Source organism: Grammomys surdaster, unplaced genomic scaffold, assembly GCF_004785775.1.
Source record: "Grammomys surdaster isolate TR1022 unplaced genomic scaffold, NIH_TR_1.0 143, whole genome shotgun sequence".
Lineage (NCBI taxonomy): Eukaryota > Metazoa > Chordata > Mammalia > Rodentia > Muridae > Grammomys > Grammomys surdaster.
The window spans coordinates 5,999,368-6,014,005 of NW_021604601.1; the positions used below are offsets into that span (position 1 = coordinate 5,999,368).

The 14,638-nt window shown below is 40.7% G+C and overlaps 2 protein-coding genes across 4 annotated transcripts in view; one reads left to right on the forward strand and one right to left on the reverse strand.

The window, feature by feature from the left end:
* The window catches only part of Oprm1 (opioid receptor mu 1), a 251,578-nt gene that overhangs the window by 141,529 nt on the left and 95,411 nt on the right, over window positions 1-14,638 (forward strand). The window lies entirely within an intron of this gene.
* Window positions 1-14,638, reverse strand: part of Ipcef1 (interaction protein for cytohesin exchange factors 1) — a 142,576-nt gene that overhangs the window by 22,134 nt on the left and 105,804 nt on the right. For 2 of the 3 annotated variants that reach the window (XM_028764333.1, XM_028764332.1), the window contains one exon: window positions 8,898-9,270. In XM_028764333.1, coding sequence (XP_028620166.1) covers window positions 8,898-9,270 — 373 coding nt within the window. Of the gene's footprint in view, window positions 1-8,826; window positions 9,271-14,638 lie in introns of those variants that run through there. The other variant, XM_028764334.1, reaches the window with a different exon arrangement.

Here is a 14,638-nt window from a genome sequence, read left to right on the forward strand (position 1 = left end):
TTTATATGAACCAGCGGCTAATAGTTACAAATAAAATAAAAGTAGATCTCAAGATAGTATTTAAAATATAATTTGTAGAGATTAACAAAACAGCTGCACACTGGTAGCACACACCTTTAATCCTAGCACTTGGGAGATAGAGGTAGGCAGATCTCTGTGAATTTGAGGCTAGCCTGGTCTACAGAGTGAGTTCTAAGACAGCCAAGGCTACACAGAGAAATCCTGTGTCAGAAAAGGGAAAGGAAATAAAGAAATTTACAAAATAGATTCATAGATTGTATAGGGAAGAATAGAAATCATAATATTTTATTACAAGATGTTAAAAAGAAAGCAAATGGTAATAGGTTAAAAAAATAATTCTGTGAACTGAAAAAAATTTAAATTATAATATTTTGTACTTCCCTCAGCGTTAATCGAAGGATATAATGTAACCAGAAACCACATCAACTGTGTGTATGTGTTTGCACGTGCGTCCAAGCGTGTACACACCCATGCACACACAGACAAGTATAAAAAGTATCGACACTAAAATGATCAATAACATACCAAACACCTGTTAAAAAGAATAAGGTAAAAATATTTTTCTAGATATTAAGATTTCAATAAGAACTACAAGAATAGTATGAAGCAGGACAAAAAAATATAGAGCACTGGATAGACAGATGTCTAGGAAGAAACAAACTAATAATGAAAGAGGTCTCTGAGAACTTATGAGAATATCTGAAAGAAAGAGTGTGTTTCTATTAAAGATACTGAGAGGATTGCACGTATGGATAAAGGAAGGCGATGTTGTATCTTGTTTATGGAGCACAAAGAAGTAACTTCAAACATTTATACAACAGGAAGCAATATCTTCATTATATCATCCATGTGTGTGGCTAGGCAAACGGTTCAGTCAGCAAGGTGCCTGGTGAGCGAGTACCAGGACCTGAGTTTAGATTGACAGAACCACGGACATAGCTGGCTTGGTGGTATAAGGTGTAACCCCAGCATGGGGTAGAGGGAGAGGAAATCTCTGGAGATCATTGGTCAAGAGGCAGCCTAGCCGATCAGAGCGCCAGGTTCAAGAAAGGGCTCTGTCTCAAAAGAGAGACAAGGAACATAAACCTCTAGATTCCTTGTATACATGCATACTTGTATACTATGTACAAGCACGCACGCACAAACACATACAGAGAGCGAGAGAGAGAGAGAAAGAGAGGGAAGGAGAGAGGGAGAGAGAGAGAAAGAAAGAGAGAGAGAGGGAGGGAGGGAAGAGAGAGAGAGAGAGAGGGAGGAACATCAAGCAAGAACACATACTAACACACATAAAATCAGTATCAATGTAGGAAGGAGTTGCTCATTTAAGACGTAAATAGTACTAACCACAAGCTCCTCCAGGCCTCCCTCTCTATACCCCTAGACACCCCTAGTCAGTAACTTCCTCCTACCAGCTGTCCCCATATCAAAAAGCTCTCCCCCTCACAGCATCGTCACAAGCTGGACACCACACTCTAGCACAAGAGCCACTGGGGAAATTTTTATCTAAACCATCACATCTGACAACAGCAAATGCCACTAACCCTGTGAAGCAACGGGACTCTAACTCACTGCTGGTGGGAATGTAAAGCAACCGTGAGGGTGGGAAACAGCCTTTCATTGCCTACAAAGTTAAATGCAGTCTTTGTCTACAACTCAGCAACGGCAGACCTTCATGTTTACCCAAGAGAGCTGGCAACTTGTAATTATACACAGATACACGCAGGTGTTAACTAAAGGGCTCACTTTAAAGACTTAGAAACAGCTCTGGTGCCATCCATAGTGGAACAGATAAAATGAGATCCATACAACGTTCAATACTGTTCAGTAATTTAAAAAAAAATAAAAAGACCTATTGAGCCAGGGGAAGACATAAAAAAAAAATTCTTGTTTCTATACCAGAGGGGGAAATGTCCATCTGAAAAGGCTATATCACTGGGAAAGGTAACACCAACGAGATAATAAAAAGATTGGCCAGAAATGGTGGCACATGCCTGTAATCCCAGCATTCTGGGAAGCTAAGGCAGTAGAATTGACAGGAGTTTGACACCAGGCTGGACCACGTAGTGAGTTTCACAAAAACCTAGGCTGTAATGTGAGACACTGTCTCAACACACTAAAACAATCTCCAGAAGATTACCTTTCCTCTGATGCTTGGAGAGGAGAAAGCAGAGAAAGAGTACAGGGCACGTTGAATGTGGTGGTGGGCCTCTGTAAGACTATCAAGACTATCATGGGGATACATCACCATTACATCATCAGGTGCACAACATTGCACAGCAAAGACTGAACCCTAATATCAACTATGGGCTTAGGTTCATAAGAGTGTATCAGTATTTCTATGGGATGCAGAGCCCCAGTTAATAGATCTACAATATGATACGCCCCCCAAAAAAACAATACCTGAGGCTAAGAGAACATTCCAGAAAAGAACACAGGAAGACTGGAAGCATGACAGAACCAAGATATCACTAACACACACATGCACGCCACTGTCTTAGCTTTCCTCTCCATCATGGCTGGAATGTGTTCCTTTCCATTGCTTTCTAGAACTCCACTGTTTTAAAGCACCATGAGAAGTCTTCTCTATTGGTGAACACGTTCTGCCCAGCTTTGGGCAAGTTGTATAAAGCTTTGGGCAAGCTGTGAGACAGTGTCTTTTATATATGAGAGGAAGCAGAACCCATAAAATCTTAACAACATGGTTGCCTAAACAAGACACAAATGACAACACCAGTTGACATGACAACATGAATGTCAGAAGGCCCTACCTTTAGATGAAGACAGTCAAACACTGCTAAGATAAAATAAAAATCCATGTTTTTCCAGGGACTCAGTAGATTGCATATAAACATATATGTGTGTGTGTGTGTATGTATGTATGTATGTATGTATACATATACATCATATACATATATGTTATGTATATAAAAATGTATGTATATACAAAATGTAAAAATAACAAAGGAGAAGAGGCCATGAATTTGAATTGAAATAAAGGGTACACAGAAGGAATGTCTCAATATTTGTCTTTAGTTGTAAAAAGTGAACCCCACTCATGCAAAAGGTTAAGCAATAAAGGATTGTAGGAGGGGTACAGATAGTGTGCTTTCTGCTTAGGTTCTCTGTAAGTCTAGCTCTGTTTTGAAATCTAAGCTTATGAATTTGAAGTGTGTGTTTCCACCAGCATTTTATACAACTTGCCCAAAGCTGGGCAGAACGTGTTCACCAATAGAGAAGACTTCTCATGGTGCTTTAAAACAGTGGAGTTCTAGAAAGCAATGGAAAGGAACACATTCCAGCCATGATGGAGAGGAAAGCTAAGACAGTGGCATGCGTGTGTGTGTATGTGTGTGTGTGTGTATGTATGTGTGTGTATGTGTGCACGTATGTGTGTATGTGTGTGTATGCATGCATGTATGTGTGTATGTGTGTATGTGTATGTGTGTGTGTGTGCTTTCATTATAACAAATCATCCTCATACAAGAAACACTGATGGTCTAAATGTGCAGAGACATGAAAAGAACTATAAAGGAGTTGTAAGAAAAAATAGAAACAACTGAAGATCACTCCAGTCATTCCCAAAGCCGTTCACATCCGCTAGACCTTATGATGAGCCAGCAAGAATTTCTGTGTAATTGACAGTCCGACAGTGGTGGCGGTGTAACAGATGACTTGGGCTCAAAGCCACGTGGATTCAGAAATGACTCCATCATCAAACAGCAAAATGCCCCCTAACTTTCCTTCCAGGTGCCCTTCTAAACTCTGTGCATATAAAACAAAAAGATTTTTAAAAGAAAAGAAAAAGAAAGTGGTCAAGAGTAGTTGATAAACCACAATCCTGGTCATAGAGCCTTAAGAGGCATTTCTAACATGAGGCACATTCCTCTTCTCTTGGGAATACATTTGGTCTTCTATTCTGAGGAGTCACAGCCACCAGGGGTGGTGCATCTGGAATAGCTGTCCCCCGAACAGACTTTCTTCAATGCACTGTCTCAATTTGCAAATGTGTTTACCCTTTATAGTTCTTTCCCCCTTAAAACCTTCTCAGCACATTCTCCTGTACCTATGCCATGAGAGGTTTCCTCTGAACACACGCATCTTCCACCTTTAACAACAATCCCTAACTCTAACGGCTTCTGCTTCTGTCCAGATGTCACTCATTTTCCTGCTTCTGAAATCGAGATTTCACTTGTCACCGGCTTCAGATTCCTCATTGCAATGAGTTTCCACAGCCTCCCTCATCTACTTCCTAGTCTCAGCAACTAAGTATAGAACCGAGAAGGAATTAAAAATGTAATAAAATTCTGACTACCACAAATGACCTAGTTACATGGTATGGAATTGCAGACAAACCTAGTCAGTTAATTTTACAGTAATTTAGAGAGATCTTTGTCACATAAGGAGGAGCAATGAAAGACAGAGTGAGTCAATCATCCATGCCTGAGATCCAAGCCGGGACAGCCAACTATCACACAGACATGATGTTCCTATTAGTAAATATTTATCCCCTCATTAAATCATTCCTCATTATTCTACAAACTAATAGTACTGGGAAATACTCTACGGACTAAATTAAATCCTAAGTGCCTAATGACTGAAACTAGGCAGAGCATAGAATCCCTCCTCTCTCCCTTGTTTCCAATTGTACTTTATCCTATTACAGAGGCCTGCTAACCCTCTTACTTCCTGTCTCCCTTTATTCTACTATAGCCTGTGACCTACGACTAAAAGAACTCTTTGGAATCACAGGTCATCACCTCTATGTCATCACTTCAGTGACAAATGGCCATGAATTATCTGTTGAAATTAATCATGTCTAGTCCATCATTCAACACTGTCCCAGCTTCCCTCCCCGCTCCCTTCCCCATGCCTCACCCCATGCATGGTCTCCCTTAGGCGTGACCGTCTGTACTCTGTGTCCCTACTTTTGTAAAGCTTTGCATATCTCCTTTTAGACGCCTTCTTTTTTTTTTTTAACCTTCCTTTCCTTTGTTAATTGTGTCTCATTCCTCCCACTCGCCTCAGTAGATGTGACGATGTTTGGGGGACAGTCGACTTTAGATTTTTAGATTTGTGTTATCTCATAGTACAGAAGTACATGTTAGGACCGTCATCATAATAACAGCAGTGCTAAATTGGATTGATGTCAGTATTCGATTTAGTTTGGTTTAGTTTAGTTTAGTTTAGTTTAGTTTAGTTTAGTTTAGTTTAGTTTAGTTTAAATCCACTAGTAACTCCTGTATTTCACAGCAAAGCTCAGAAACCCACTCTCCAGAGGAAGGAGGAGATGAGCATTCAATCAACCCCACCACCTCTTTTGCAGCTATCCTGTATTACAAGGCTTGCTGGAGAATCCCAGAGTTGTGTCAGTCTGAAAGCTGCAGTGTAGAAAGGCAAGAGGAAGCGATTAGCACGCCCTCCCCCTTTCCTAATGGCTTCTACTATAGGAAGAAGTGTCTAGAAGGATATTTAAATTAAGAATAAAATTTTAGTAACCATGATTTTAATTGCACACCAACGACAAAAAAATTTTTTCTTCCATTGTCTAAATAGAAGAAAGGCTATAATACACACTGTCTGTTTTTCTCAGAACTCAGCTATTAACCTTTAAGATTCCTTTCTGGGGTAAAAGCTTCTTTCCCTGGGGGAGGGGGGAGGGAGAAATGTGTCTGGAGACTAGACTTTAATCTTCTAAGAAAAATGTAACTCCTTTCCTGGACGACACTGAACTCCAAAGCCTGATATAAAGCTGTCAGCACAGTATTTTAGACACTGAGAGATCAGAGACTCTTCCCCAGTTTGGAAAGTTAAAACAATAATTTTTAGAAGTCACACACACAAAAAAATCTACCTCCTTCTCCAACAGGCAAATATACATTCAAAACACCCAATCTGATTACTCAACAGCAAGTCACAGCAAACACAGGGGAAGATGGGGCTGCTGTTTCCATGGAGATGACTTGCCTTGGTTCAGCTCTTCTGGGAATGAAACCAAATCCCCAACAGCAGGAGAAAATCGGCAGCAAGAATTCTCTAACATATGGCAACTGCTAACAAACCAGTATGGGGGAAATACCTTCACTCTCTTCCTCTCTACCAGGAGAAAATACCCTCCCATTGAGCTGTTTGAAAAGGCACCTAAATCTTGTCAGTCATTCTGTGTGTAATTCAGAACTGATTATTACTACCAGGTCTCTTTATTCTTAGATTAAAAGAGCTGCTGTCACCTCGATTCCTCAGCCCATGAATTCCCAGAGTGACACTTAGACAGGGATGAGAAACACTTCCTTCCTCCCATAACTCTGCTTATTAATCCTGAAGGGAAACTCAATCTGTAGGCTTACCTCTTGAGAAAGAATGTAAATGGAATTTTACTGTCTCTAATGCCTTGGAAGACTTGATTGTCACAGAGAGAAGAGAGTTATTTCTACATCTTTTTAAAATTATTGTTGTCATTGTTGTCGTTGTTGTTGTTGTTTGGTGTTGTTATTTATCATTATTATATTTGTGAGGTGTATGGGGGCACACATGTACCACAGTACATCTGCAGAGGTCAAAGGACAACTTTTAAGAGTTCGTTCTTTTTTTATTATTATTATTACCTTTATGATGGTCCAGGTTTAAATTTGGATTGCTAGGCTTGTACACCACACACTACCCACTGAGCCATCCCATCAATCCCTCTGGAATTCCTCCTTCTAATCAAATGATTGCAGTAAGTTCTTACATGGGAAACAATTGTTTGGCTTCCCCATTCTTAACATCTGTATCTTTTTCCCCTTTTTTGACATTTAACTTCATTCATTCATTTATTTTTATGAGAGTTTTGTTCAAAGTGTTTGAATCCCATTCCACCTCCTCCACCAGAACTCTTCCCAGATCCATCTCCTCATCACTACCCTCCTAACTTCACGGCCTTGAAGAACAAGCAAAAGACCTTCAGTACTAATTTGTGCTGCCCAAATATCTGTGATGCGTGCAAGACCCCATTTGCATCTTGTAAGCACAAAGCTAAAGGTCACTTAAAGTCTACACTTGAAAATGTCTGTGTCTTTGCCCGAACAAAAATACAATCAAAATGTACTGCACAGTCTATATTCAATGAAAATGGCCATCTCCAAATGGTAAGTACATCCAGCGAGAGGAGCGCACAGGCACAAGCTGTCTCCTCTGTTTTGAACAGCTCATAGCTTCAGAAAGAGAAGTTTCTTAACTCGTGTTTACACCTCCCATTGGATCATACCACTGACCTTAATTGCATCTGCCAAAGGAGTTACTCATCTGCTCATGTACTTGTAGCCAGACGAGACCATTACTTCTCTCCCTCCTAGAACAACCCTCATCCTAGCCCTCTCCCTCAGGGGTGATGCTTCCTGTCTCCTACCTGTCCTACCTACTCAGTCACCTCCAAAAGTTGTTTGGCCTGCCAATAACTTCATTCTTCAGTGAAGGCTTTCTAATGAAAAGTTGGCTCAGATTAGAGGTATCGATGTAAAATATTACTTAATACAAAGCATCCATGGAGAAAGCCCTAGAAAACAATGACAACTGAGTGACTTGGAAAATGAGTTACTAGCCTGGCTGTCCAAATTCACATGTATTAAAATACAGTGTGCACACACATACATACATACACACACATACACACACAGTTGCACTCTGGCACACAGTTGTGATCTCTGGCCTAAATTATTGTCTTTTAGCAATTAAATTATTAGGGTATATCTGAAATATTGATACTTTTAAGGATTTACTTCATTATCTATTTCTATGTATATGTGTATGCCCCCTTTCTCTGTGTGCATGTGTGTGCATGTGTATGTGAGTGCCTGTGTGTGTGTGCATCTATGCACATGCATGTGTACCCACAATGCATTTGGGTACAAACAGAAGCCAGAGGACACAGATCCCTTGGGCTGGAGGTACAGGTGGTTGCGAGCCACCCACTGTGGGTGCCAGGAACCAAGCTCTGGTCCTCCAAAAGAGCAGCAGTGTTTTAAACCACTGAGCCATCTCTCTAGTTCAAACCTGAGAACTTAAGGACACCCGCCCTGCTTAGGGTACAGGAGAAAGAATTGTCATGCATGTCGTTGGGCAACTCCTGCAAGTCAGTACAGGAATGTAGCAAGCCAACTTCCAGCAGTGCACTGGGAACTTACAGGGCAAATCTATGATTCTCCGTTACTTACTGATGTATCAGATGACCTTGTTTTACATCAGAATGAATGAAGCACAATTAGAAAAGACTTGTTATGAATGGAAAATGATAGAAACAACATTTGTCCTGAAGCAAAGATGAAGGTTATCACCGAAAGACATATTATTGATTTCTACACACAACCATGTCCTTGGTCAAGAGAAAACTCTTTCCCAAGAATATAAGCTATTGCCTCTTCTGTATTATAGATGCTGCCCTCTGAAATGCATGTGAAATATCTGCCTTCCATTAACCATAAAGAGACCCTTAAAAGACCACTGATTAACCCTTTCCAATCGGAAGATGGACTCTCTAAACCCATCTGGCAACATCCAAGCAAAATAAATCCAACCTACAGATCCCTGGGGCTTAATTATTAGACTATGAAACCAAAAAAGGGGGTTCCCCAAATTTATGGGGAGGATATGATCACATGCCCACCTGCCTCATAGTCTAAAGCATTTGGTTACCGACACTTACAACAGGTAATTTAGTGGCCTGGTAACAGGAGCTGCCACAGGCAAACTCTACAAGAAGTTGGAGGCTAAACCCCATGTGACTAATTATCAAATTCCTGTTCATGAATTTAAACCCGTTTTGTTACAATTTTATATCAGAATTATATAATGCCCCAATGAATATTCACCATCAAAGAAGTATAAGCAATTTCCTGGTTTACCTCTGTCTGTCATTCTTGATCCAGCAGCTCTGTCTGGGACTGTTAGATGGTCTTGATTGTTATTCAATGAAGAAGTGTCATCACTAGACAAAGAGTTCAAAAAACCACTTTCTGATGTGACGGAGCTGTTTTCTGGGGCCTGGCAATTGCTCGCTTCTGAGAAGGCAAGTGTGTGGACCTGAACAGCAAATGTCAGGGGATGTCCCACATCTTCAGTAGCAGGCGAGCTGTTAACTATGTCAAGCCAGGAATGTCTTTCTTTAGATCCCGAGGAAGAAAACCGGCTGGGTGCCTTTACTGTATTTTCCAGAGAAGAGAAAGAACATGATGTTTCTCTCCGTTTAGGCGAAGAAGAGGATGCCCGCCGTGTAGCCTATTTTCCACAAATAAAACCAGAAGGAAGAGGAGAAAGAGACATTGTGAATTATCGTTCTCTCTGTTCTGGTTTTATTCAAATTTGTCCAGAATTGTTTGAAAAAGTGATCATGAATTTAAAAAAAGTCAGAGGGAAAATGTGTGACACTCATTTCTGTATGGCAGCTACCAAGGACAATTCTCTAAGAGCCTTTTGTGTGATTTTGAGTTTACCATATAAGATCTCCATAGCAAGGTTTTTTTTACTCAAAACTTTAAGCCTCTCCAACAACTTAAAGACCATGTTAGAACAATTCTTTAGAATGTTTGTGGGTGCAATGATAGCTTGTCATCTGTTTTTGATTCACAATGAAATGAGCAAGAACAACAGATGGAGGTAATTAATAAAAGGATAGAGGTTTTAGGTATGGCCCAGTAAAATACTTCCTAGCAGATGCAAGACCTTTGAGTAGCATTTACCTATTCCTTACCATGTGACCAGCTATCCATCCATAAATATCGAGGTTAAAAAATAAGCTAAAGACAAGTCACTTTAAAATTTTTAATTAAAATTTTCAGTGTTATTATTTTGTGCCAGGAATGGGGAGTCCATATGCCACAGCACACATTAGAGATCAAAAGAGTCCATTTTCTCCTTGCCATGTGTAGACTCCTTGCATTGAACTTGGATCATGGGGCATAGCAGCAAGCATCTATACCTATGGAGCCATCTTGCCAGCCCCAATCACTCACAACCTTAATATAGTTTCACTGAGTGAGGCAAGAATGTATTTATAGCCTCTGAATTCATGAGAGAGAAGCCAAGGTTGCTCCACTGATGGTGATAAGCAGGTTGTTGTGGGATTTTCTGACAGCAGTGTCCCAGCATCCTTTCCATGGGCAAATGATCACCCTGAAGGACATTCTACCTGTTCACAAAATACTAAGGCCACATCACCAAGAAGGACATTCTCTCGAGGCAGACACCATCTACGCTGAGATTTTATATTAGTTATATTTTGATGTTGCAATATTTTGAGACTTGACAAATGGCAATATTTATATGCACTGTTTCAGGGAAGTTTACGTTTTTGAATGTTATCCACACCAAAATTAAGATCCAGCAACATCTTCCACTTTTAACATTGTTCATGAATAAAATCTAAACATCTAAACTTCTTGTGTTCTGGGTTGCTCTGTGTCTCCCATGCATGGCATAAGACAGAAGGTAGTTTATGGTGCAGCTTCATGTTGTCATCCTATTGGATAGTCCTGCCAATTAGGCAAGTGGCAGGATGGAGATCATTAAAAAGAAAAAACATCTGGACTCTCTTCTGAAACATGGTAACCATGTCAGAACACTTACCTGTGTCTCAATACGCTGAAGCACTATAAATTTTCAGCAATCTGAGCTTTTAATGGGAAGGACTGCTACTGACTAATATATGTCTACTTGAATCCTCAGTGAACATAGGCCACCAAATGACCAATAAGTCTATGGCGCCCTGTTTTTATAATTACGTGCATGTGCTGTACATGTGTGTAAAGTGTTTCTACCTGCACTCCAGGAAGCCTGAGGATGATGTCGGAGATTATCTTCAATCTCTCTTCGACCTTATTCATAGAGACAGGATCTCTCAATAGAGCCCAGAGCTCACCATATGGCTAGTCTTCCAAGGCAGGATGCTCTAGGGATCCTCGGTCTCCACCTTCAAGCTGGAATTATGGCAAGCCATCGAATCCACCCCACATTTACTCAGGATCTGAGATCCGAACTCATGTGTTCTATAATTTTGCAGCAAACACAATAGCTACCCCCTATCTCTTCAGCCCCAGAAATAAACCTACTCTGAATATTAACATGACATTAAAATGCCCAGTCAGCTATGGTATGAGACAGAAATGTTTCATCTAGCAAAGTATCAAATAGCTTGGCAGCTGTCTTACCTTAAGTCACCTAGACCAATTAACAACTAAGAGATCAAAGACTCATAAGTCCTACTTCTCTAGGAGAGGAACATACAGGCCCCAACTTTGCCAAATAAATGCAGGGCTATTTTACCCGTTAGATGAATCTACAAAATAATTACTAACAAAAGCACGCATGCTGTTCCAGCCCCTGGACATTCTTCTGTAGTGATCTACTTTGATGAAGCTTGCCTTCCATTTGATCAGTGTTCCTCTGTTAAAGGGACTGAGCCTAAGCTCTGTCACTCCTGCTCTGCTGCTTTGATGAAACAGACTGTATACTCAAGTTTCGGCTACACTTGCTTTTTTTTTTTTAACCTCCAAACTCCCCTTAAGGGGAAGGGCTTGTTACTGAAGAGCTGCTCATTTCTGGTTAACAAAATGCTGGTAATATTCCTGTTGACTGTTACTCAGCAAAAATGCTCTCCTTCCACGTTCACAAGACACCACAAACATTTGTGGAGTTGCTTTCTTGTTTCCCTTTTGCTTTTCAGTGCATGTGTGCATGTGGGTGTGCGTGTGTGCATGTGCATGCAGGCACTGCTAGAAGCTAGCTGATAACCTTAAGCATCTCTCACAAACACAGTTCACTGTGGTTTTTGAGACAAGGTCTACCATCATTCGAAGCTAACCAATTAGGCTAGACTGATTGGCCAGTGAGTTCATGGGATGACTCCATCTCCATCTCCCCAGTGCCAAGATTATAAGTGTAGCACCACACACCAAGATATTTAAATAGATTCTGAGGTCAGACTCAGGCCCTCGGGCTTACAAGCCAAGCACTTTACCAACTGAGCCATCTCCCTGCCCTAGATTTTATTTTTAAAAAAATGAGTGAATAATGAAACAAAGAAAAAACAATGAAAAGAACTGGGTAAATTGGAAAGCAAACTGAGAAGGGAAAAAGCTTATGTGTCAGGCGTTGAAGACGGTCAAGGAGACAGAAAGTGATGACACCGAACAAATTGAAAATGGGGTTCATTTCAGCAGATTCCATTTGGAACCTTTTTTTTTTTTTTTTTGGAAAATAGCATAGTGTCAAAACATGGATTGTTGTTTCTAAGACTCCGAAGCTCCCAGTAGCCAACACTGGGCACAGAATCCTAGCCTTTTGTGAACTGTTGGTATCATATAATTACAAAATAGCAAAGGAAATGAAAGCATAAAGGCATAGGTCTGCCTTCCCTCCTCCCCAATTCTCTTTGACTACTGGGTCTCCCCTCCAAAGCCAGTTCACAGGCCTGGTCTTGTAAGAAGTCTCTGTAGTAGTGTCAGGCTGTGAGGTTACCATACCTGGTGCTGCTTTCTACTATACCAGATGAATATTATTTCATTTAACAATTTCTGTTGCCATTGCTGATTGACTGCTAAATCTTTTTTGGTGAGCTACTTGAAAACAGGCTGTTTTTAGTCATTTTTACACTTCCAATTTTTTTCCTCGCATCTGCGCTCAACACATAGTTGATAATAAATTAGTGCCAGGAAAGAATGGATCAGAGAAGCAGCTCTGTGAAGAAAATCTCAGCATGGTGGCTTCCTCACATCTCTATCAACTTGCTGAGTAGGATGGCAAACGTCAGGAGAGAGAAGAATTATTAGGGTCAGATAGACTCAGTAAACGTTTATAGATGCAAGCAACACGGCTTACTTTAATGAGGGAATCGCTAAAAAGGTGTGATTTAATTCATTTCTGAATGAGCTTGAAATACTTTCAATGAGATAATCGAATCTGTATGAATGTTGGCAGCTTTTAATTATTACACTTATGTCTCTGTGGGTGGATGCACATGCAAACACACACATGCACACGTGCACACATACACAGACATGTGCACGTGCACGCATGCACATGCCCATGCTCATGGAAGTCAGAGCACAATTATCATGGGAAATGGTTCCCTCTTTCCATCATGTGTGCCTCTGGGACCAACCTCAGGTTTTCAGGCTTGGCAGCAAGCACCTTTTCTACTGAGATATCTCACTGGCCAAACGATTATAGTTTTAACTGGTTGACATGATTAAATTCAAATATTTAAATTCATTTTCTCAATTTTTGTGTGATAGTATTGTTATTGGAGAACTTTAATAAAAGTGCTACTTAGCGCTAAAGTTCTTTTTTTAAGAAAATAATGTGTTCAAAATGTAAGTTCAACACGATGAAAAGTAATTGAAAATGAACACTGAAAGCTGGTAATTAGGAAGAAATGATTCAGCATAAGTCATAGCAGCATTAGTCAGGGTATCGTGGGAAAGGATATGGAAGAACAACACTGAATGCAACGAAACCAAATGATAACGGAGGACATACACTGATCTCCTTCATTTATTTATTTATTGGGATGTGTGTATCTGTGTATCTGTGTGTATTTCTGTGTGAGTATCTGTGTGTGCGTATGGGCACACGTTGTGGACTAGAGGAAGGGGGCACACAGCATAGCACACCTGTGGAGGTCAGAGGACAACTTCCTGGTTGGTTCTCTCCTCCTGTGGGTTCCAGGAATCAAGCTCATGTCAGGCTTACATACAAAGTGGTTTTACCCACTGAGTATCTCACTCTAGCCGATGAACTCTGAGCTCAACTCAGCACCAGTTCTTTGGCAGAATCTCCCCTAACTGGAGTACACAAAGCAATAATCCTACTGCCCCACTCTCCTGTCTACTCTCCTGGGCACTTCATAGTTTTATCTTCTTCACAATACTTATTACTACTTGAGGACATTTCTTTGAATGATTAACTTGTTGCCCCTCTTCAACTAACCACTTAATGATATTGATCCTCAAAAGTGTCCTCAACAGGACCTAGCAGGTGGCAGGTACACTAACTTGTGTATCAGCTGCCTGATTGACAAGTGCATCAAGAGAAGCAAATAATACAATGTGAAGGAAGATATTTTTGCTTTCTGAGACATGGTCTCACTGTGTAGTCCAGGCTAGCCTTCCACTTGGATTTCTCTTGCCTCTGTGCCTGAGAGCTGGGATTGCAGGCATGTTACACCATGCTCAGACGAAAGCAATATCCTTTGTAAAATATAAACATTTTAAAATTTCTACCTACAAGAGAGTCAGCTTTACTTCTTTGGAACTTGGTTTTCTCATTTTTAAAATGAGAGTTTTGAGAGTCATATGAAACTACCCTTCTTAAGGGATACGCAAAGTCTTGCACAAGGGAGTATCACTCTATGAGCTGGAGAAATGGCTCAGCAGCTAAGGGAGTGCACTGCTCTTGCAGAAGAATAGACTTTGGTTCCCAACACTCACAGCAGGCAGCTCACTTCTTGTAACTATAGTTCCAGGGTATCTGATGCCCTCTACTGGTCTTCGTGGGTAATGCACTCATGTGTACACACCCACCTACACTCTCTCTCTCTCTCTCTCTCTCTCTCTCTCTCTCTCTCTCTCTCTCTCTCTCTCTCTCTCTC